We start from the raw sequence: 25608 nt of genomic DNA on the forward strand, positions 1-25608 counted from the left end.
AACCATGACCTGGAAGACTGAGAATCTCCATAGCCATTTAACTATTTAGAATACTTTCTAAATATTGAAGACAATATTTTGAAAATTGAGAACTTTTTCTTTTACAATTTAGAGGGCTTTACACATTTACATGTGATTTGATTTCTGTATTGGCAAAGGTTTGCAAATTGCTAATTGCGACATATTTTGTTCTCCTTCCATTAATCCAGTCTTGGGACAAAACAAGATGTTTAGGGAAGAAAAATGGGAAAAGATTATTATAAAAAATCCCAGACAATATTTCTTTCTTTGTTTTTACATCAATAAAAGACAAGTAAATTGGTGAGTGAAAACAAATGTAACTCTTAAACTAAAAAAATAAATATATATCCATATACCAAAGAGCAAAATTTAATGAAAGCCAAAACTGTTAAATATGGATTCTTGTTGAGAAAATGTCAATGTCTTTAAGGGTACCCCAATCCCCATTATTATATATTTAAGAAAAGTGTAGTAAAAATACATATTACAAGTTAACATTTCCCAACTTCTTCAGCATCACTCTTTCTTCCTTTCTTCCACCCTTTCATTGAGCAAAAAAACATTTTAAATATGAGTCCTCTTATCCATGTCATATTATTACAGCCTTTGTCCTTCCACAGATTCATTTAACTGGCTGATACAATTGTTAGGCATGACACTGATACTTTCTGCTTCAAAGACTTTGCATTTCTTTAAATTTCATGGGGCTTTTTGTTTTTTTGGACCACACAGAAAGAAATTCTTGCACTGCTTAAATTGGGTTTTAAGGTGGAAGATAGTTGCAGGAACTTTTAAAGTTCTTGAGACTACCAGAAATGTCAGATTGTTCTTGACACTCAAAAGCTCTCTTAACAAAAAAGCAGGTTCAGTTTAGTGAATTTGGTGCACCATAAATACATACACAGAATTAAACTCAAAATATAATCAAAAGCAGACGTAAAATAATAACAATAATAATACACCAAGAACAAGACCTTGAAGAGTTAATATCAGATGCTGAGATCTGAGTCTTGACAGATAGCTGGATGAAGTGATGGAGACAAAAGCCTTCCAGTGGCACTGACAGAAAGAAGCAGCTATTAGGCATGCTGTGCCCTCATAAGGGGATCTGCATTATCCATATTGCCAGTCTTATGAAAGTGCCATCTTAAGAGGAATGGAGGAAGTGGGTGGAACAACACAGTGTTGAATGGTAAAATCAGTTTCTAGAAGTCAGACTTCAGTGGCTGCTTACATTTTATAAGCATATGTGATATATGAATGCTTGTTTTAGAGCCAGTTGTTAGTCACACTTGTGGAACAAAACAAACTCATGTCATATCAAACCCCACCACAATGTCATTTTAGTTTACAGCCTGTGTTGAAGCCTTGACCATCTTTCCCCCATTCTATGCAAGTCTTATGTTTTGCACATTGTTATCTGCAGGTCTTAGATGTTACAAATCCCTGTGGAGTTTGCACTGGCACTTGGATAAAGGTTTAGCCCCTTGTAAAATCAGGTGTTGTGATCCAGTCATGAGCAAATGCATATATGAGGATGGGAAATGGGAGAAGAGCTGGACCTCCTCTGGACTAATGATCAAGTGGAAGATTCTCTTCTTTAACACAGTTCTCTTCAGTGAAAAGTGTTCTGCTCTGCTCAAGTAGTTTATGTTCATTTTGGAGCTTTTATTTCATTGGGTGTGCTAGCATGCACATGACTGGGAGAAATACTGTTGACAAGTCCACTTTCCAGTGCTTTGGACATCTCTGTAAATTTCAGAATTCCCTTGAAAGCTTGGGTTTTGGATCAGAGACAAAGTAGGAAGCAAGGTACCAGCCGGCATATTTTGAGTGTTCCACTTTCATTCATGAAGATGGATGAGCTGGAAAACCAACCTGTTGGCTTTTCTGTAGATGCAGTTGCTGGCCAAGATTTGATTCCTGAACCTGATTTTAGTTTTTTTTTTAATGGAACCAGCTGCAAATATTGAGGAAGGCTGAATCTAGGTGAATGCATTTCCTTGTTGGCATCATTCAATGAAATCTGGATTTATTTTCATGTCATAGTAAATGTATGCAGCTCAGTTACTCCATGGGAAATTCTTTAGATGTATTCCAGAAAGACCAAAAAGCTGAATGTATTCAAAATAGTTTGGCTATTTAACATTATTTGGCAAAACAGGGTTCTCTACTCAAAAATCGCCACAGGAAGGAACATTTACAGATGTGCAAGAATGAGAAAATGGCTGTTATTTGCCTATTCATTTTTGAGAAGGCAGACAAGGAAATGTGCTTGTGTGTACACATGCACATGCATACAAATGTGTGTGTGCACACACACACAAATAAACACATTTTCCTGGTTTTCCCCATGTATAGGAAATAGCCCTCACCTTAGGTGGGTGGCTGGTAATCTGTCCAAATGATAGTCTATTAAATGCAAATTCCAAGAAAACCAATTCATTACTGGCAATTAGTACCAATATAGGTGGCACTAACCTCTACATACCTGGGATTTTGCAAATTTAAATACACAACATAACTCATTTTTTAAAAAAATCTTCCTATTTCTTTCTCCAAGCTAGGCTTTTCTTTCAACTATCCTTTTCAAGTCCATTTGAAAGGGAAATGGTGACCTCCTTCAATACCCCTACTCAGGCTCGTTGCAACAATTTTAACGCATTTTGTTGCTCCAAGTGTCCTCCCCCCTTTCACTGTTAGTAGTGTAGACATTTATGGTTTGTATCCCAAACTAAACCTGATTTAAAACTTTTGAGCAGGGCAGGGCTGATATTACCCTGACATCACGGGAATTAGTAATAAAAATATATATTGCACACACTAAGAACTTATTAACAACCAAGTTAAAAACAAAATGGCGCTGTCTTCCTCAGTGTTTCTTTAACCGTGTCTCAGGGATATCTCCAAATTATGTTCAGTCCAGTTGCCCTCTCCTTATTGCAGTACAGGTTGTATTTTCTTCTGCCTGTGGATTTACTGCAAAATAAACAGACACATACAAACACACAAAGAAAACAAAGGAAATGGATCTGCTTTCTTCTAGAAGATCCACTGCATTGTCCCTCTTCTTGAATGGTCTGCTTTTGGCCCCTTGCTGGGGTAAGAGAGACCCTGGTCTCATCCAGAAGATCCATCAAGGGACAATTATAATCCCGTTGCTCCCAGGGCCATCCCAGAGTTGTGACCCATGCATGGAATCTCCTGCATGGTTTGGGGAAAATCGTGGCTCACCACCCGTCCATTTTCTCCACTGCTGGTTCCTGCTGCAGATGCTCTGGGGAGGGTTGATGTCCGTATGGCTTCATTGATTGATTGCTGTGGGATCAAACAAAAACCCTTTTTAAGAGAAACAAGGGGGGTCTCCCCCCTGTCCTTGGTAATGGCTGGACAATAACAATCTACACAACTTTTTTCAATTCCCCCTCTAGTACAGTTTTATAACTTTGATATTCAATTAATTTGCCTCTAAAATACAATTTAAGTAATCCAGAAAATACTCCTGACTGCTACTAATAGTCATATTTATCTCCAGCAATATCAACAGGTTCTGAAGTTTTGTTTATTATCACTAGCAGATGCTTTATGTATGCCAGGGTTTATGAAAGACACAGAAGATACATACATCTAGTCTTCACTGTCTTGAGCTTGGGAAGGCTCATTAATGAATCCTTTTTATAGGATTGTAGTTTAAGTTATCGTAAATCACAAATTAAGGGAAATAGTTCATCTGGAAAGTGAATGAAAAATCACAATTGCTTATTAACTGCATCATATTTAAAGTTTATTTTGGTCAAGTCAAATGACTTTCAGCCTGATTGGAAATTTGGATTCTTATTTTTTTTTAATTTAACACTAATATGGAGGTGGGGGGATGGATTAAAATGAAAAATTAGTGGGCATAATAAGATTTCATTATTTTCTCACCCCCTAATTCTTGCCTGAAACAAAATAAACAAATAAGTTTTCCTTTCTCTTTCTTGCTCAGGTTCCAACCCTGGAAGGAAGTGTTAGGAATTGGTATTCATGAGTGGGGAATCAAGTTTTCCCCCTCCTACCAATTCTTTTCTGAAAATGTGCTTTTCCAAGTTCTTGTTATCATGATTAAATATTAGATTCCACCTTTAATGAACAAATGATTACTTGGTTAATTGTTTAATACTGTTAATAAACTGCCTTCCTGAATCTTAACTATGTCATCAGTTTTGACTATCATCCCAAAAGCGCTTTTTCAAAGGCAACTGGACTTTCTTTGGTTTTGCTTGAAGATGTTTCACTTCTCATCCAAGAAACGTTTTCAGTTCTTAAGTTTCTTAGATGAGAAGGATAATGTCTTCAAGAGAAAACAAAGAAAACCCAGTTGACTTTTGAAAAAGCACTGATGGTAAAACCATGATTTGGATGACAGAATCTCCATAAACATTTTGACTATCATATAAGGATTAAACTTTCAGAACTTTCTGTTTTTCATGTAAGGCCTGGCCATTGTCAGAAGCAAAATAGCCAAAGATAAGTTGAGAAATTAAATACAAATGGTGCAAGGAATGGGTTATCTGATTTAACACACCCTAAATTCATATGGTAGATCAAAAACTGCTACTAGATAAAATAGAAAAATATGGGTTGACAGTACCACCACCAGATGGATTCAAAACTGGCTGACCAACCACACTCAACATGTAGTGCTCAATGGAACTGCATCTACGTGGAGGAAGGTATGCAGTGGAGTACCCAAGATTCTGTTTTAGGCCCAGTACTCTTCAACATCTTCATTAATGATTTGGATGATGGGATAGATGGGGAATTCATCAAATTTGCGGATGACACCAAACTGGCAGTAATAGCCAACTCTCCAGAAGATAGGCTCAAGATACAGAAGTATCTTGACAGTCCTGAAAATTGGGCACTATCTAACAAAATGAAATTTAATGGTGGAAAAAAGTAAGATTCTACATTTAGGCAAGAAAAAGCACAGGTACAGTATATGTGGTGCCTTGCTCAACAGGAGTAACTGTGAGAGGGATCTTGGAGTCCTAGTGGACAACCATTTAAATATGAGCCAGCAGTGTGCAGCAGTTGCCAAAAAAGCCAACATAGTTCTAGGCTGTATTAACTGAGGGATAGAATCAAGATCATGTGAATGTTAATACCACTTTATAATGCCTTGGTAAGGCCACACTTAGAATATGGCATTCAGTTTTGGTTGCCACGATGCAGAAATGATGTTGAGACTCTAGTAAGAGTGCAGAGAAGAGCAACAAAGATTATTAGAGGATTGGAGGCTAAAACATATGAAAAACAGTTGCAGGAACTGGGTATGTCTAGTTTGATGAAAAGAAGGACTAGGGGAGACATGATAGTAACGTTCCAATATCTCAGGGGTTTCCACAAAGAAGAGGGAGTCAAACTATTCTCCAAAGGAGAATGAGAGTAGAAGAAGAATCAATGGGTAGAAAATAAACAAGAAGAGAAGCAACTTAGAATTAAGGAGAAATTTCTTGACAGAACAACTAATCTGTGGAACAGCTTGCCTGCAAAAGTTGTGAATGCTCCAACACTGGACTTTTAAAGAAGATGTTGGATAATCATTTGTCTGAAGTGGTGTAAAGTTTCCTGCCTAAGCAGGGGGTTGGGCTAGAAGACCTCCAAGGTCCCTTCCAACTCTGTTGTTGTTGTTGTTGTTGTTGTTGTTATTATTATTATTATTATTATTAATAATAATAATAATAATAATAATAATAATAATTTATTAAATTTGTATGCCGCCCCTCTCTGAAGACTCGGAGTGGCTCACAAGACTCAGAGCGGCTCACAATTTTTGTTGTTGTTGTTGTTGTTATTATTATTTTCAAAGGTTGAATTTGAGTTTGTTTATAGAGGATTAGATTCTGTGCCTATGTTATGCAGAAAAATGCTTGGCTCAGATACAATCATTTAGGATTCTTTTCCTCATCAAGATAGATACATGACAATCTGAAAGTATGTGGCACACCAGTTAGGAAAATTGGTTATTGCTGTTTACCAACCATTTTGCAAAATTGTTTTGTACAAGTCTTAGTTCATGATTGAGATCTTCATTTATGTAAACTCAGTGGTGAAAGGAAAGGTTGCACTGAAGTAAAAGTGCCTTCATAGTATTCTTTTAAAAAATGTATATTAAGAATCAAAGTGAACTTACTAAAATTAATTACAACAGGTTAAATATTCCATTATTTCCTAGACATCTGAACTGAAAGAGGGCAAAAGCTGTACTGTTCCTGATGCTTCTTACAAATATAAATCAACAACACATTTTTCTGATTTTGCCAAATAAGACTTTTTCTACATAGCAAAAGGAACTAATGTTATATTTAAAATAAAAGTATGTCTTGGATAAAATGGCCAACATATACATTTACTAAATGCAATGCAAAAAGCATTGTAGTTAAGTATGCAGCTGCTATAATTAGCTGGTTTTGAGATACTCAAGTCAAGATTATGCATGCTTGATATGACAGTATAAGAGTAGCCTGACCAGGTTTAGGTATGTAACCACCTCACAGTTGCATAAGCAGGATAAGGCTTCTTAATTTAACTAAGCTATTTAAATCAGCAAAAAACCACATATCTGAAATGTATGAACTTCTCCTAAGCAGACATTCTTTGGGCATTCTCAGTACCATGGAGAAATTAAAAGCAACTTATAATATGGAGTAGGACAGTATCGTGTTGACCAACTGCATGCTTTGCAAACAAATAGTTCCTAGTTTATTCTCTGGAATTTGAAAATTGGCATTTGGATAGAATCTTCTTGGAACCACAAAAGTTATTTTTAATCAGTGTAGACAATCGAAAACTAAAAGGTACCAAGTTTTCTCTCTTTTGTAGATATCAAACTCCGTTCTTAACTAATTAAGGATGGACGATGAAAATGTTTTCCAATTAGCCTTCTATTCACTTCTATTTTATTAAAAAATCTTGAGGCAATTTACTAACTGTTGTGATTGATGGGGACTTGTTGAAATAAGGATGCCTGCAGAATCATTTTCAAATTAAAAATATTACTCCCTAGCTCTTGACAATCCTGGCCACATGTCATTTTCAATCAACTGCCTCACTCAGCTGAATCTTAAATAGATCAGTCAGGTAAAAGTCAGCGCTGTCCTAAAATATTGACTTTCTATCCTAATCACCATCCCAGTTGGATCCATTTCTAAAAGCATATTAGGAGGCTGGCTGGTATCCTAAAGAAGGTGTGAAAGGCCTGTGAATGTGTTGCCACCTTCATCCGTTTTGATTCACTTCTGGACTTGTAACAAAACTCGATTAAGGCAACCAGCATGGCTAGTCCAAGACCACCGATGAGGATGTAGAAAACCCCGGCCACGTTGCTGAGACTCAGAGCACTTGTTTTGTCCTACAACAGAAAGGAAAAGGAAGAAGGGATGGGGAGGAGTAATAAATTTGTACTTCATCTTGACAAACACAAAAGGAATGCTTAACCTGATAACACTGGGGAGTCACCACTTTTAAAAACACATAAGACATCTTAATTTCCTTTGGTGTTTACTAGTACCCCACCAAACACATAAAGTTAATTAAAGATTTCAGTGTGTTAGCAACCTTTGGAAATGATTAATCTAAAACATCTGGAATTATCACCCTTAACTGCTTGATCGCCTTTTGCCAAGATATTGTTCCCCAGTCATGCTGAATTGTGATCAATCAGACTATCTGGAGATGATGAGAATTGCATTCCCATATATCTAATGGCCATGAAGATTGGAGGAACCTAAGATATGTTGCTTCAATTATTGATAAAAAGATAGCTACTCTGAGTTAATATTTACTAGTTTTCACTTTCCCTCTCCTAAAATAATTCTCTCTCTTGAAAATGCCTCTTCTTTTCTTCTTTGACTATTTCCCCCGCAATTTCTGTTGCTAAGCAACAAATCAAAACTGCTTGTTTTAATCCTAACATGTTCCTTGCCTTTTGTTCAATATTCTATTGCTGTGACACTAAGAGGTTCTGCCTTCATTGCTTCTGTCTTTAATAGAGAAATTATTTTGCATGTATGTTGTGGTGCATTTTAAAACTCGATGTTTTACTGTTAATGGGAATTGTTAATCACCAATTAAACATTTTTATTAGAAGCTTATTTTAAATATATTTTCTCTCCACAATAACTTCGCAAGCTGTTTCTCTTCTTATATGCATAAAAGATAGATTATTTTGTAGGGATTTACGTGAAAAATCTAACAAAAAGTGCTTGAGCAGACCAAAAACAATGTTATAAATTTTTGAAGTCTCAGAAACATTCCTATAAGGGACTTTCAGAGTTAAAAAATAGCATGAAAAGATTAACATATGTGCATATTTCTCAGAGAAACACAGGTATTTCCATAATTTCTGAACTCTCAACAATAGAATGTTGAGATCTGTCACATATATATTTCTGGTAAAAATTGATTTGGTTATGGCTCGCTTATAATATTTATATTATCGTTATTCTTTCTGGATATGTTTATGTTTAACCAATTTTATTTAGAAATTTATAATTTTGAGATAGAAGTAAGGAACTCCAGTACGAAAGAAACTCAGGATAGGTGGCTTCAGTAAACTATGTGGTTGAGCTATTAACCTAGGTACTATTGCATTGTTAATTGCTTTTCAGAAATTAAGAATCTTCATAACAGCAAATGTCTAGCAAGGAAACTGGATGAGTTTCTTTGAATCCTTAGCAAAAGAAGTTTTAAATGTAAATTTCAGGACTTGAAAAAATATTTTTCCTCTAAGTAAGCAAAAACAGTGATTGGAAAATTGATTTTGGAAACTTACAAATGGACAAATTATTTTGAAATAAGATACTGAAATTAATAATAGGATTTTCTCTTTTTTTTCTTTAGTGAGTATTAGTTTTTACTGTTTGTTAAAACCTTTAATAAAATAATTTTAAAATAAACCTATTTTTAAGGATTACATTAAAATTCATTTTATATTTACATGAAATATGAACATACAGATGCAGATAGAAATGGGAAAATGTGAAGAATGAATGAGACTTTCAAGATTAGTTGTGTTTACATTTCATTCAAATCTCAGGGTTTGGGTGTTGTTGTTGTTGTTGTTATTATTATTATTATTATTATTATTATTATTATTATTATGTCAATATAACTCAGCAAACGAGATCACTATGCAGGATTTCATATTTCATCACCAGTTGGGCGCTTCCCAAGCACCTAGGACTGTGTGATGTAGCGGCAAATTATGTTTGCCGATCCCAGTAAAGCGGCCTTTTGCAATTGACAGATGGAGATTTTGTCAATTTCGATGGTTTTCAAATGTCCGCTGAGATCCTTTGGTACTGCACCCAGCGTCCCAAGTACCACTGGGACCACTTTCACTGGCTTATGCCAGAGTCGTTCCAGCTCAATTTTTAGATCTTCATATTTTACTAATTTCTCTAGCTTATTATTATTATTATTATTATTGTTGTTGTTGTTGTTGTTGTTGTTGTTGTTGTTGTTATTATTATTATTATTATTAGTTAGATTTGTATACCGCCCTTCTCCGAAAACTCGGGGCGGCTGTTTGGTTTTTTTCCCAAGGCTAGTTTAGTTGAATAGAAGTGTTAAATGGGATTATGTAGTGTCAGTGAAACATTATCAAAACATGTTGATATATGTTGCATTTAAATAGACTAAGTCAATCTTAATTTAAACGGCAGAAAGATTCAGACCTGAACAAGACTCATTTTTAGAGAGCATGGGCCTGTTAATCCTCAATCTCACACTACACCACAAGATGGGAGTGGGTTGGGGTGGAATAGCAGGCAAAATAGGATTCCCAAGGCTGGCTAAAGCTTGCCTGGAGAAAGATACTGAGCCAGATGCAAAGAGATAATGTCACAATGTGGAATTATATTGGAAAAGTACTTCTGTTGCTTCCTGTAGCTTTTTTGCTCTCACATTTTCTCTGATAGAAGGATGTAATTTCTAATTGCAATGAGATTCTTTGGAGAAGGATGACTGTCTTGCTGTCACCGGTCTTTCCTGGTTGGAAATTGGCACCGGGGTCACAAGCACACACTGCAAAAACAAGGAAGTAATTCCTGCCTACCGTGGCTTGCTTTACCTTCCTGACACCATAAAGCCTTACTTGCTGTTTCGATCCCAACCCCTGATTTAATAGCATTAATAACAACAGTGCACAAAGAAAGGCACCAATCCCACACAATAATGCCCAAGAGAATCAAAACCCTGTTGTGGAGCAGCAGAACTCTGCCATTTGTGCTTTGTGACAGATGCCTTCCCAAGGAGTCTGCCCATCATGCAGCCAGCTTATTAGTGGGAGTGTAAATGTCACAGCTTGTCTCCTGCAGAGGGAGAGTGACATCGGAGGGAAGAGGAAGACTGGCAGGTAAAAAGTAAGCAGTCAGCCCAGGCTTTGATAAATACACCAGCCTCATTGCCATGGTGACTGGGCTTTGCTTGCTTCTTTTCAATCAGGGGCAGCTTATCCATCATCTTGTTCTGGGGGTCTTGTGACAAATAGTCCTTCATGCTCAGGTTTCCCTGGTCTCGTTTCACCTTCTGCATGAGTGAGAACAAGGCCAAGGCATTTAGTATTGCTGTTTGATATAGACATAGATATCGAACACTTGTGGCCAATGCCCTGGATCCACCCTGAGCAGTGTGCCATGGAAAGCTGTTGTTTTTAGGTACTTTTATTTGTGATTTATCAACTGTTTATTCCTTTGTGTTCCAAGGGATTTTTAATGGATCAATGTTTGAGAAAACTATTTCTCAAAAGTGCCCAATTTCTACAGTATGTGTGGAAGTAACCATATTACACTGATTAATAATAATAATAATAATAATAATAATAATAATAATAATAATAATAATAATAATATGGTCCCAGTGGTACATGGCACGCTGGGCGCAGTGCCAAAGGATCTCAGCGGACATTTGAAAACCATCAGAATTGACAAAATCTCCATCTGTCAATTGCAAAAGGCCGCTTTACTGGGATCGGCAAACATAATTTGCCGCTACATCACTCAGTCTTAGGTGCTTGGGAAGTGCCCGACTGGTGATGAAATACGAAATCCAGCATAGTGATCTCGTTCACTGTGTTGTATTGACATAATAATAATGATAATGATTATGATAATAATAATAATAATAATAATAATAATAATAATAATAATAATAATTTATTAGATTTGTATGCCGCTCCTCTCCGAAGACTCGAAATGTGAGACTCTAAAGACTCTAAAGCAAGAGATGTGATAATAAAGTTTCTAATTGCTTTCCTGGAAGAGGAGTACATCAACAGGATATTTATATCAGTATGGGACATTACATCAGAATATTAATCTGATTTAATGTGAAAAAATATACACAGGGAAGAGAGACATGATGTAACTAAGGTATGAATAACTATGAGGATGGACTCTCAGGTGCCACCAGATGAATCTGGATAAAAATTCTCCTGCAAGTAGCTACTAACTGCTCTTCAAGGACTTCTAAACTGCAAATCAATTCTTTCTTATGGATTGTAACCTCATTCAGAACTCAAACCTATGGTATTAGAAAATTCAGAAACACCTAGCCATTCTGTTTAAGCTTGTTTCCACCCATTCAGACCTCAACATCATCCTGAGGCAATAATTTAACAGTACTCTTTGAGAGGTCAGTGTACTGATGATATCTGTTCCTAGCCTTACCAGTGGCTTCATGTAGATCTTAAACAGGAGGGATGACAGTATCAGGTCCTGTGGGACCTTCCAAGTCAAGTGGGTTGCCTCATCCCAGTTTGGACTGGTTCTATAGAACTATTAGTAACTTGGTGGCCTGGATTGTTGGAATTGGTAGCGATCCAGGCCCATCATGCTGCTGAGACAGTTCCTTCCTATGGCACCACCATCTTGTTTTTTAGAGCCTTAGTGGTGCAGTGGTTAGAGTGTAGTACTGCAAGCTACTTCTGCTGATCACTGACTGCCAGCAGTTTGGCAGATCGAATCTCACCAGGCTCAAGTTTGACTCAGTTTTCCATCCTTCCTAGGTCGGTAAAATGAGGACCAAAATTGTTGGGGGCAATATGCTGACTCTCTGTAAACTGATTAGAGAGGGCTGCAATGCACTCTGAAGCGGCTAATAAGTCTAAATGATACAGTGATCCCTCGATTTTTGCGGGTTCAAACTTCGCAAAACGGCTATACCATGGTTTTTCAAAAAATATTAATTAAAAAATACTCCATGGTTTTTTTTCCTATACCACGGTTTTTCCCACCCGATGACATCATACGTCATCACCAAGAGTCACTTCTCTCTCTCTTTCTCGTTCTTTCCTGTCATTCTCTCCTTCAATTATTTTCTCATTTCTCTTTTTTTCTCCCCTTTTTTCTATCATTTCTCTCTCTCTCTCTACCTTCCACTCTCCCCCTCTTGCTCTCTCTCTCTTTCTCACTCTCTCTCTCCCTCTCTGTGAGAACACCTGCCTTGCCTCTCCTGCAGCCCCCTCGCTGATAGCTGGGACGAAAGCGCTCTCAGCTAAGGGAATGTGAGAGGGGTGGGGCGGCATTCTCAAAGCGCTGAGTGGCTAGCAGCCGAATGAGGAGGATGAGAAGCCGTAGCCACCAGTGCTGCTGCAGGAGGACCCGTGTCCCAAGAAAGCCGGTGAGAGGGGTGGATCGGGCGGGCGGGGGGTAGTGGCGAGGGGGCCGGAGGCGCTGGGGGGGCAGGGGCAGCCGACATTCAAAACAATCTTTGCCGGCCTCCGCACTTTCATCGCTGCCCGCCCCCAACTTCAACCCCGGCTCCTTGCGTGGCCTTGGAAAAGGGTGCGTGGGGGTAGTTTTTGGCTGTCCATAGCCAAAAATAGTGTTTTTACTTCCGCATCTCTACTTCGCGGAAATTCGACTTTCGCGGACAGTCTGGGAACGCAACCCCTGCGAAAATCGAGGGATCACTGTATTGCTATTTCTATTTAGTAGTATGCATGTGCAGAGGGTCATTTCCGTAAAGTGACATATATGTGCACACGTGCAAAGCTTGTACATGCACGGAAAACTTGCACTTTCTTCGTGATGTGAACTGGTAGAAGAGGTAAATAGAATCTCCCCCCTCCTGCCTTGACCTCTCTTTCCCCATCTCCTAAAAGAGAACAAGAGTTTATAGTCATAGATTTGGTGAGAGTAAAACCAAATCTATGGCTTAACTGAGCATCAAGAGCTCAGTTAAGATGAATCCTTTTAGAGAGCATGCCATATTAGCAATGCAGGCAAGACGTCTACTTCTATGAAATGCTGAATGATGGTGCGAAACACTGTACAGTACACTACTTGTTATACTAGTGTGAAACTGGACTGACAGCCAATAGAAGAAATTAATTATATATTAAAGCTATGAACAAATAGACTTTTGAGATTTTCTATGCTATTTATGTGCCGAGAAATTGGATGGATAATTGGATCTACGGACAGGGCATACAAATCTAATAAATAAATAAGTAAGTAAGTAAGTAAGTAAGTAAGTAAGTAAGTAAGTAATAAATAAATAAATAAATTTCACGTTCTCTAGAACAGTGTTTTTCAACCAGTGTGCCGTGGCACACTAGTGTGCCGCGAGACATGGTCAGGTGTGCCGCGAAGCTCAGAGAGAAAGAAAGCAAGAGAGAAAGCAAGAAAGAGAGAGAGAGAAAGAGAATAAGAGAGAGAGAAAGAAAGAAAGAGAGAGAGAACAAGAGAAAGAAAGAGAGAGAGAAAGAGAGAAAGAAAACAAGAGAGAGAGAAAGAGAGGGAGGGAAGGAGAGAGAGAGAAAGACATAGAGGGAGGGAGGGAGAGAGAAAGAGAGCAAAAAAGAGGAAGGAAGGAAGAGAAAGGAAGGAAGGAAGGGAGAGAAAGGGAGGGAGAAAAAAATAGTGTGAAGGGGAGGAAGAGAGAGAGAATTTTTTTGTGCAAACTTTTTTTAGCCGCCCCCCCCGCTCAATGTGCCCCAGGGTTTCGTAAATGTAAAAAACGTGCCGCGGCTCAAAAAAGGTTGAAAATCACTGCTCTAGAAGAAAGATTCATTCTTCAATTTCTCAAAGGCAGAATTCCTCCTTAGTAGGAACAGCACCATAACTACTGCAAAAAACCCCTGACGATCTAAGGAAATACTTTTATTGGGATTTAATTGTGATAAGGAAGATGAGGAAGCGGCAGATAAAGATGAGACGTTCACAGACATGCAGACAGACACATATATTTTGGTTTTCTTATCATTTATAAATAATATAATATTCATTGTATACAGTGTTCCCCTCGATTTTTGTGGGGGATGCGTTCCGAGACCACCACTGCAGAAGTAAATACACCATTTTTGGCTATGAACAAATTTTTGGCTATGGACAGTATCACAAACCTTCCCTTAACACTTTAAAGTCCTAAATTACCATTTCCCATTCCCTTAACAACCATTTACTCACCATTATTACTGGTACTCACCATTGAATAAGACACTTAGTGATCCTGATATTTATAAACATAATTATTTATTAACAATAATTTTTTTTTTGTTATTTAGTTTGGCGATGACATATGATGTCATCGGGTAGGAAAACCGTGGTATAGAAAAAAACCTGCAAAGTATTTTTTAATTAATATTTTTTTAAAAAACGTGGGATAGGCTATTCGCGAAGTTCGAACCTGCAAAAATCGAGGGAACACTGTATATATATTTTAAAAAATCTCTTTTCTTTTGCAATATTTCTAAAGCATTTTCTCTTTGATCAAATGACATTGCATCTCTTAAGGGGAAAAATACTGTACTTGACAGTATTTATATGCTATGAAGTTAAAAATTGTATAGGTAATCCAGGTCTAGAAGGCATCTGACAGATTTGTACACAGTCCTAGATTTTAAAACATATGCAGGCAGAACGGCAAGTAGCAGGAATTACAGGGCAGACAATAGGATTGTGGATTGTGTTCTATTCAAGGTGGAAGATGGAAGTAGACTAAAAAAGTCAGGTGGGAAAAAGAAAGTGGGAGTTGCATGTAGACATTTAATGGTCTGCCTGGAATTAATCTCATCATTTGGGAGAAAACAGCTAACAAAGAAATATGAGACGAAGCAAGACAAAAGCACAAAATCTGTGTCTGCCTACATCAAAGCTCTTTCACTGAAGGTTTCTTTCATTTTTTTTTTATTGCAGCTTGACCCAGTTTGTGGCTCTAGGGATTAGTTGAATGTCAGAAAAAATGACAAGGAAAACTTATGGCTCTTAATGCAACTTAATATTTATATCTCTGTAATTAGAATATTGAACTCTTGTAGCTTTTAATATTTTAATAAGTTGTCTATTTCAGTATTAATATTTGTTTATGGATGGTTAAACTTTGCTTTCATTATACATAATATTGAATATCTGTTAATTAGCGTTGGGGCAGAGGAGGGAGGGAGGTATCTACTACACAAACCATAGAGTAGAATTTAGCAAGATACACATTGTTTAAAGTTGCAAGACCCAATCTAGGTCAGTCGCCAGGATTAGAGATTTAGTCTTTTGAACTTTTGGACTCATGTTGGAGCTCATTATATCTCTACAGCATTGTTTCTCAATTATTTTCTGTTGTCCCCCCCCCTCGGAAAAAGTAAGACATCTCCCCTTGCCTATGTAGTTTTATGTATGGTATGTTTGTGTGTATGCTTTTTAAATAATGGGGTTTTTAGGCTTTTAATGTTAAATTGTTATTTTAGACTTTTAATATTAGATTTGTTATTGTATATTGTTTTATCACTGTTGTGAGCTGCCCCGAGTCTGCAGAGAGGGGTGGCATACAAATCTAATAAATAATAATAATAATAATAATAATAATAATAATAATAATAATAATAAACAAACATTTCACACCCTCCCAACTCTCCACCAGGATGATTGTTTGCAATATTCAGCAGGTTTTCACTGAAAAAAGTCAAGCGGCTTTATCAGTGTGATTAGGGTGTAATGTGTTTAAGTGATGCCTTAATTTATTTGGCTTCATGCTGTCCGCGGCCAACATTTTTAGACAAGTAAACATACTGGTGTTTCTTCATCTCCCACTGTAGTCACAGTGAAGACAAACGCTGCATATGCTTTGTCATATTTCCTCATCTTAGCTTTCAGGAGACTTACATTTGTCTCATCATCTCCATCTCTCTCCTCCTTTCTTTTCATCCCTGTTAAATATTTTCCCATGGCGTCTCTTAAGGGTTTGTTATTTGCACTTCATATCTCCTACTCTCTGTGTGTGTTATTGTTCGGTGCACAAAACCCCTAGTTCCAGTGGCAAAAAAAGCATGTACCCCAGGGTAACGTGCCCCCTTGGCATTGCTCCGTGCTCCCGCAGGCAATTTTAAGATGACATTGATGGCTGGGGAATTCTGGGAATTAAAGTCCAGACATATTCAAACTGTCAAGTTTGAGAAACACTGCTCTACAGGAATGTGTGCTTTGGGTTATTCTATAAATCATATTTATGTGGTGCTTTCCTATTGGTTGCTTGGTGTGTTGATGGCCAGTGATTGACTGTTCTTTTCTTGTGCAACTAAGTCCTCAACTCCTAAATAATGATCCAGATTGGATTTTGCAACATTATCTTAGGACATTTTGCAACATTATCTTATATTTGCCTTAATTCATTGTTTAAAGTTTTTGGAGGTGCCATGGTTTCCAACCATTATTATTTTTCTGCATTATCTTTCCATTCTTTAAATTTTCAAGTTTATTTCATAGTGACTTTCCTGTTTATTTCCATGGTTCCTGTTTATTTCCATGGTTCCTTAACGGTGGAATAAAAATTAAAAATGGAAGCAGTCCCTAAAGTAGATGGAAAGTGCATTGCATACATGGTGGGTGAGCTATGTATCATGTTAAGTTTTAAAAAGAGAAATAGTAGTATATTTTCATTCATTTCAAAAAATTAAAAATATGGTTGGGGTAAACTAGACGTTAATTGGTATTACCACCACTAATCACATTTTCCACGAATGTTTATTAAGATTATTTTATTTATAAATTAGTCCTGGACATATTTGAAGTTGGATTAACTTCTGAACAGAGATGATGAATAAGATTATATCACAAAGGAAACACTGTAGATTATTTTTGAACTGATCGGATGCTGATTTAGTTCTTCAAAAAGGAACTAATCTTTTGATGGCTCTTGCCTTTGTGATGGGTAACTTATCACTCTTCAAATTACTTTAAAAGACAAAAAAATTCACTCTATTGCTTTCCTTTAACTCATTTGTTTTCCTAAAATGTTGGTTTTATCTACAACACTATATTACTTTCATTCATCACTATCTAAATACGAAGAATTATTTGTACTCATTGTACACAGCTCTGGGCATTCAAGATCTTTGTAAAGTTTTAAAAATTAAATTCTCCAAACCAAGATATTTTTTCTGTTATTTTTTTCTTTTTCTTTTCTTGTTCTAGCTATGAATGCCTGAATCATTCTAAATCTCATTAATGGAAGTGCCAAATGAATTCATATATTTTACTATTTTGCCTACATTGAGAAGGGTTTAAAATCTGAAAACCTTTCAATTGTACAAATTATGAATGTTCTTTCCACATAAACTACAAAATTAATCTGATATTAAATTCAAGTAACACTAATATGCTGGTATTATTTTCAACACAATTTAACTTTATCTTCATCTAAACACAATTTTTCATAGCATAGGTTTTAATTTAATCATGACCAAGCCCTAAAATTATGGAACTTTCTTTAAAAATTACATTGATTCTAATTAGCTTCTCAAATGTATACTACATTTTTTTCAAATGAAAAGTAATGGATGGCATGGTTTCCATTCATTTCTCTTTCCTAAACCCTGGTGATGTCCTGTTTGGAGAATCACACCTTTCAATCTAATAAAAATCCATGGCAGACTTGCTAAATCCTCAGATCGCCAATCCTTTTTCTTAAAAAAAAAATAAATCCTTGGCTTTAACCTCTCCCCGCCTTTTAAATTAAACATGTAAAGAGGACATATAAAAATAAAAAAAGAAACAGGAAATGAATGTATAATTAAAACTTATATTTATAAATAATTTGTTTAAATTGGATGGTTTCCTGCATTGGATTATTTTAGTCCTTCCATTAATGGCCTTTTCCTAAGATCAATTTAAATGCACTATACATCGTTCTTAACATTTTGTTGCTTTGTAACCCTTTTACTTGTAGGGAGGAGAGGGGGTGTTATATTGTGTAACATGTTAGCTTTTTGTTTGCAATTATTTGCAATTTCTAATTCAGTTTTTCTATTATTATTCTGGATTTGTATTAAGTTTCATCATTTTATGGAGAAGCAATGTAGAAATATTAAAATAAGTAACTGGAAGCTAGGCAGAACCATATTATTGGTAAATTCTGTATATTTGGTTTTGAATCAGCTTTGACTCCTTGGCAACTACATGGACAAGTGTATGCAGTTTATTGGGCAATGTGTTGGGGAAATAACTTGCTGTTCTCCTTCTTCCTAAAACCGAGAGAGAGATGGACCCAAAGTCACCCAGTTCACTAAACATAGGACTAGAACTCACAATTTCCCCATTTCAGGCACTGGGCTTTTAACACTTTCACTAAATTCTAATATAATTTGTAAGATTAGTGTGTGCAAGAGCCACTATGTGATTTCTACCTGGATGTCACATTATTTTAAATGAAAATTCCACTCTGGAAATTATTTTTCCTTCAGAGTATTATAAATGATGTTGAATTTGCTGCTTTCTTTTCAGCACTATTAAGATCACATTTCCCTTTCCCTTTGGAATGTCATTTTTTTTGTTCCAATTCTATACGACATCTCTTACTTTGCCCTATACATGTGCATATTAAACTGATATGACCCTCTACATGAAGAGCATGTGTCACTTTCTAGGGGGACAGTCTGGCTGCTGTGAGATTCCAAAGTCTGGTACTATTACGGCCAAGGGGGCTTTGGCAATACACTTTTGTTTTCAATGGGTAGGCATGACCTCTTCAGGGATAACTGACCTTACTTCCGGAGTCTTTGCTTCCACACTCCCCTTTATCGTACCACCATTTGCTTTTCAGCTTGTCTAAGACGCCTTGCTCACTGAGTTTCAAAACCGCTAGGTTTACAGGACCTCTTCAAACCAGGGGGGGAAATAACATAAATAACATTACCAATGTTATTTTATGTTATTCAGCACATACAGTTCATTCACAGCATTCATTATACAAGTTATACATTGACAAAGTGATACAATGGAATACTCCATCTGGCCATCCTACCCTCCTCCAGCATCCCAGCCAGCCCCACCACTCCCAGCACATTCTCACCCTTCTTTTCTCCAGCATAGCAAGATGAGTATTACTATATCACTTTGAGTAACCAGCAACCTCAGCCATCTGCCAAGGGATACTTGCAAGTGGCCTTGCTAATGCTGACCACTGCAGACCATTAACATCTGCAGGGCAATCAGGCAAAGCAGAGTCCTGCATAGTATCTCAGTCTCCTATTCCTGATCATGCTTAAGAGATCCAACGAAACTTTAAGGGTGGGAAGTGGGAAAAGAAGGGATGTGTTCCTAGGAAAGCTTTAGTGCTATGAGCAGCAGTGGTTGCAATCTCTTCTTCTAGAAGAAGACTTTGCTAAAATGGCCATGCAGGCGCATCTAATCCCGTGGACTCCTTTCCCTTGTCACCATTAATCAAGAGCACATATCCTCACCGAGGAAGAGAGAGCTATATCCAAGAGAGTTTGTTCTCCTCAAGTGGTTGAATGCAAAGGCAATGTGGTTGCTGGTTACTGTCCATGCGGTTTATACCCACTAGGTTTTCTTACTGAGGCTGACCTTGGAGTCACCTCCCCCGCTGCCGCATTCGCCCTTGTCGTACCACCATTTGTTTTTCAATTTGTCCAAAAGCCCCTGCTCGTTCAGTTTTAACACTGCCAGGTTTACTGGGTTTCTTTAAAATGAATAGATAACACTCGATGAGTAACAGGCGGAGAACACTCGGAAAGTCATGTGACAACAAGGGATCGGTGAACCAGCACCCTTCAGTCTGATCCAATATTCTCCCCCAGCAAAGACTGTGTCCCTTACAATTAAAATAACAGCAGGGATGGAGAGTGATGTAACACTCCCTGTGAGTGGGAGAAATGCTACAGAGAACAGAATCACAAAGGAGATTTGTTTTCTTTTTTCTTTTGCTTTAAACAACAAATGCTCACTTGGGATGTCATCTTCTACAGCTACTCTAGTGGTGAAATAAAATTTGGTCCCAATTGGCATAGGGTCAGCTTCTGAAAGAATGAAGTGCAGGAAGAGTGGAAGAATCATTTGCCCAGCTGCAGCTGTAAATTCATTAATTTATTTTTTTTGCAGGGAGAAAAAAAATATCAGTGTAATAATTTAGAATTGGGGGGGGAGGGAGTCTGGCTCGCCTATTCCTCCTGAGTGATCCTCATGTCACAAAAGACATATAAAAACAATGATCAATAATAATTTCTGTTTAAGGAACATAAAGAAAAAAATCAGTTTAAGAGGTGTAACATCCAAATCAATACTGAACTGAGAGAACACTTCAGACATACAAACACAGAAAAAAGGATCCTCTTCTGATTGAATTCTTTGGATTCCATTGAAGTCAATGGGCTGGGTTTTATTTACTAAACAGAGTAACATGAGAAAGAAACTGAGTTAGTTAACCTTTCTCCATATAGAGGTGTGATAGCGTCAACAATATTGTGATTTCAGCCAATTGGTTACTATATGTTTCTGTAACAGGTTAGAAAACAAGGAGATTGGGATAAGAGAGAAGGAGATTGGGATAAGTCACTTGTCTACAAGTCTCTCTTCATTTCCCCCAGGTTTTGCTGTCATAATTTTATGCCATGGTGTTTGTAAGTTATTACTGGCTTGCATTCCCAGTATATGTTTCTTCTGCTCTCTGTACCATATTATACAGATATTTTATGATTGCTTTTTAAACTATTGATATTTTCAAATTGGCATTAGTATTAAAACTACCCTACATAAAAATCCAATTGAATGTTTTGGACACCCCTTAAGCGGAGTAAATATTGTGGGTAGTTAAAAATTCTTTTGCCTACCTTATGATAAGGTAGTTTTGATTTAGACCAAAAATGATGACTGACAAGCAGGTGTATAAGCCGAAGTATATGAACATTTCCCCGCACCTAGCAGTCCAATACTTATTGTAGAAAAGACTCCTGCCACCTTTCCTCTGAAGTATGTTAGCTTTTTCTGAAACTTTGACAAGGAATGTTTTATTCATTTAAATGTTTTGTGATAATTGGCATAAAGGTTAATGGAACGCCTGGGGAGCTATGTTTATAGATTACCACTTTAAAAGAAAAATCAGTTATGGAATTGCTGTTTCTCCCTCCCGTAAGGTTAAAATACCTGTTTATCTTAGTGTGATCTCCCAATATTGCCTCTTTCACATTGTTGCAAATTTAATATAGAATTTGATATATAATTAAAAGGAAAACAAGATGCAGATGTGGCATATTCATTGAAAATATGCTGAAGCTGAAGAGAATATAGCTGGTAGCTGCTGTGCACTGAAGGAGCAAGAAGAACTATTGTTCATTATTAAGTGTTTTAATCAGCCATGTGAAACTCCAGTTCCTTACATGTCTATACTTGGGCTACTAATCTTGCATGTATATATAAGTTTATGTGTCACACTCAGGTCTGTTCCTCAAAGATTGCTGTTAAGGTGTATTTTAGCAGCTACCCTAAAATTAGACGCAACAAATCCCCTCCTAAAAAAAAAAAGCTATGTAAACCAGTCATTCCAAAACTGTTCTGTGTACAAATGTGTTGAAATAAGAATCCACTGCTGGACAACCCAATATAAGTATGGCATTATTCTCTATGGTTTTGGACCACTAAATACTGCAATATATGCTGAATGCTTCTTGGTATAATTTCAGTTCCTGCTATTTGCACCATTGTATCTTTTTTTGGATTTTTTTTGGTCAGGCATGTAGCAGATATAAGTATAAACATAACTATGGATACATGAAATGGATACAAATAAAAGGGAACATTAGAACAGGGATGGTAGGCACTCTGTTGCGCTTATGCACGCCCCTTAAAGACTCTTAGAAATGGGGTGAGGTCAACAGCAGGCAGTCTAAGTGTAAAGTTTTGGGAAGAAATCACAGAGTCAGGTAGCGCATTCCAGACATTAACACCTCTGTTACTGAAGTTATATTTTCTGCAATCAAGTTTGGAATGGTTAATCATAACTCTGTATCTATTATATGCTTGTGTAATGTTGTGGTTGAAGCTGAAGTAGTTATTGACAGGTAGGACATTGTAGCAGATAATTTTATGCACTATGCTTTGGTCAGACTGAAGATGGTGAAGTTCTAAACTGCCTAATCCCAAAATTTTAAGTCTGGTAGCATAAGGTATTCTGTTGCAAGCAGAGGAGTGGAGGATTCTTCTCATAAAATATATCTGGACCCTTTCAATTGTATTAATGTCTGATATGCAGTGCAGATTCCAGACATATGAGTTGTATTCAAGAACTGGTCTAGCAAAATTTTGGTGTGTAGTTTTGTGTGTAGTTTGTAGTTCAATACTACCAGATAAGAAATTATGCAAGACATCCCCCCCCCCTGGGCACGTTGAATTTATATATGGTATGCTTGTGTGTGAGTCTGTTAGTTTGTGGGGTTTTTTAAATCTTTAAAATTTTAAATTGTTGATTACTTATGATTTGTCTTTTACATGTTGTGAGCCGCCCCGAGTCTTCGGAGAGGGGCGGCATACAAATCCAAGTAATAAATAATAAATAAATAAATAAAATTAAGTTAACAACTTTTAACTTTTTTGTTTTTTTGGCAATGCTGTTACAGTGAGTTATGGTACTTAGTTCATTTGAGAGGAGTACTCCAAGGTCCTTGACAGAATGACAGAAGGGTTGTCTACAAGGTTGTAACCAGACAGCTTGAATTTTGTATTCTGGTTTTCTTTTCTTTTTTTGCCAATGTGTAAGACAGAATATTTTTTGGTTGAGATTTGGAGTGGCCAATTATTTTACCATTCTGATAGATAATAAGATCATTTTGTAGAATAGCAGCAATTTCAGTGGTGTTGAATAGTTTTACATCATCAGCAAAGAGAATGCAGTTGCTTATAAGATGATTGCAAAGGTCATTTACATAAAATATAAAGAGTGTGTTTCCTAAAGCACTTCCTTGTGGTTCACTGCTGTTAAAAATATACAGGATTTGATAGGGCGTTCCCTATGTATTTTGACTACTTGTTGTTTGTTTGATAGGAACGTAGCTATCCACGTATGCAGGGATCCGGAAACTACTTTAGAAGTAGTTTGTCATTTACTACTGAATCAAAGGTTTTACAGAACTCTATATAAATTGTGTCTATTGCTTTATCCTGGTCGAGCGGTAAAATCCCTTTGTTTTTGCAGTGTAAGAATTGCAGATTGCATAACAATTTTTTCTAAAGCTAAACTGCTTGTTACAGAGTAGGTTGTTTGTCTCTAAGTAGAGGTAATAGATTGGTTTATGATTGATTCCATGGCTTTGCATATGATGCAACCTAATGAGGTTGGTTTGTAATTTTTTCATCATCTTTTGCTATCAGTCAGTCAATCTTGATTTTGATCAATAACCAATAAATCATTTGCTATTTCTTGAAATAAAATAAATAGCTCCAAATCAAATTAAATGACTATATAATCTCCATTGAGCCAGCTATTAATAGTACCTAGAAATTTAGTAATAACTTCAAAAGAGCATTATATAAAGGTCACATTGTGTGAGAACCTTTTAGATTGTCACTTGGCTTAAGTAAAAGTAAAGAAAGTGATATTTTTCTAATACAAAAGAATTATGGCCACCTCTTATCCATACATTTAACGGTTGGATTCAAAACATCATTAAAAATAAAAATCTTGGTGAGTAGAGTTCTTAGATCTATGCTTCAAAGCATCCTAATAATTCCTAGATGGCATATAGATAAATACAAATATATCTAATTATCTAGTGGCCATCTGGATTTTTTTCATCCCGATCTGCAAATCCTTCAGTAGATTTAAGAAGAAACCTTATGGAAGAATGAGCAATTGGAAGCTGTAGAACTTATTTTTAAATGAGTATGTATAGAATTCTCTATAAATTTCATGTAGCTTGTGATGACATAAAATTTGGGAATCAGTAGAATGCTTCAACAATATGTATTTCCCAGGATAGTTTGAAAATAATGGCACTGACCAAACAATCCAAATACATTGCATATAAGAGGTTGCAATGATGGAGGTTGTCAGGGAAGATTTTCATATGCAGCCACTCTTTGATAGTTTTGGTTTCATCTAGGGTGCTATGGATCAGTTTCCATAGAATTAGATAAATTATTTCAGCCTTTTCCCATGTTAGATATGCTCCTTTTTTCATACTGGATGAAGACATGTATGATTTCTCATGGTTCCAATTTGAAATTAAGTGTTCAGATGTTAATACATCAACTTAATTAATTAATTATTTTCAATTAAATGTTATTTTATGATGGAACCCTATAGTATTTAATATAAATTAGTTAGAAATGTGAGAAGAACCTGAAATCAATAATCAATGGTATCCATAGATTTTGGCCAAATGATCCATCACATCTGGGGAATCATTTATAAAATGGATACCTTACATATTACATTATGATCCGATTGACTTCAATGGTTAAATTTATACTGACTTGGATGGAACACTCAGTCAGTCACTAAATAGGATGAAATTATTGGATATTTTCAGATACTGGAACAGAAGTTGTCTGAAGAGCATATAGCATTAGATAAACAGTTAAATGACCACAAACAACAAACATAATGAGACAGAAACTGAGACCAAATGTATATAAAAAAGCACCATTAGATCCAATGGAAAAGCAAAATGTTTCCTCCTGGTTGCTTCTATTGAACTGAAAAGTAAATCAAGAACAAATATGTCTAACTTATTCTTCTGTCCCACTCTATTGACATATCAGAAAGACATTTTGAAAAAGAAGATAGAATCAACAGTAGCATTTGTCTCTCTCTTTCTCTGTCTCTTTCTGTGGTTGGGTATACTATGTGTATTTGCATCTTTAAAGAAAAAAAGAAAAATATTTAATATACATAATGAACATTGCAAATCATATCTGGCTATTTTGTTCTTTGTTCAATCTTCAGGCTCATATCTATACCTTGTTCCTGGCAGTTCTTGTACTTCCCCCACTGAGTATCATGGTTGTGGTGAGAAAATCCAAACATAATTGTTATATTATTATATTTTGTGGATAATAGCGTGGACTATGTGTTCTTTGCATACTTAAAGTGCTGGTGAATTCCTGCAACCCTATTTTCTGCATAATTTCACCTGCAGACCTTTTCTCTGCATAGCTATTCTCCTTTTTATTGTCTTTTCTTGGTGGCTGGTGGATCCTTGAAATAATTTCTTTTGCTGAGCCACTTGCATCTTATATGCTATGATTATGGGTGCTACACTTTTATGGACAACATAACATCTTTTTTGCAACCTTTGCACACAGTACATGTTATTAA

General features: G+C 36.5%; 1 protein-coding gene across 3 annotated transcripts in view; it reads right to left on the bottom strand.

Annotated features, from left to right (window-relative positions):
* Positions 1-420: 420 nt before the first annotated feature.
* Positions 421-25608, bottom strand: part of GRIA1 (glutamate ionotropic receptor AMPA type subunit 1) — a 309938-nt gene continuing 284750 nt past the window's right edge. Inside the window, exons 14-17 of one of the 3 annotated variants that reach the window (XM_070739030.1) lie at positions 19042-19156; positions 7283-7417; positions 3256-3360; positions 421-3000 (exon numbers count right to left, since the gene is read on the bottom strand). In XM_070739030.1, the coding sequence (XP_070595131.1) occupies positions 2998-3000; positions 3256-3360; positions 7283-7417; positions 19042-19156 (358 nt within the window). In that variant the 3' untranslated portion in view covers positions 421-2997. Of the gene's footprint in view, positions 3361-7282; positions 7418-19041; positions 19157-19865; positions 19981-25608 lie in introns of all 3 variants that reach the window. The other 2 variants (XM_070739028.1, XM_070739029.1) reach the window with 2 other exon arrangements.

This window comes from Erythrolamprus reginae, chromosome 2, assembly GCF_031021105.1.
Source record: "Erythrolamprus reginae isolate rEryReg1 chromosome 2, rEryReg1.hap1, whole genome shotgun sequence".
Lineage (NCBI taxonomy): Eukaryota > Metazoa > Chordata > Lepidosauria > Squamata > Dipsadidae > Erythrolamprus > Erythrolamprus reginae.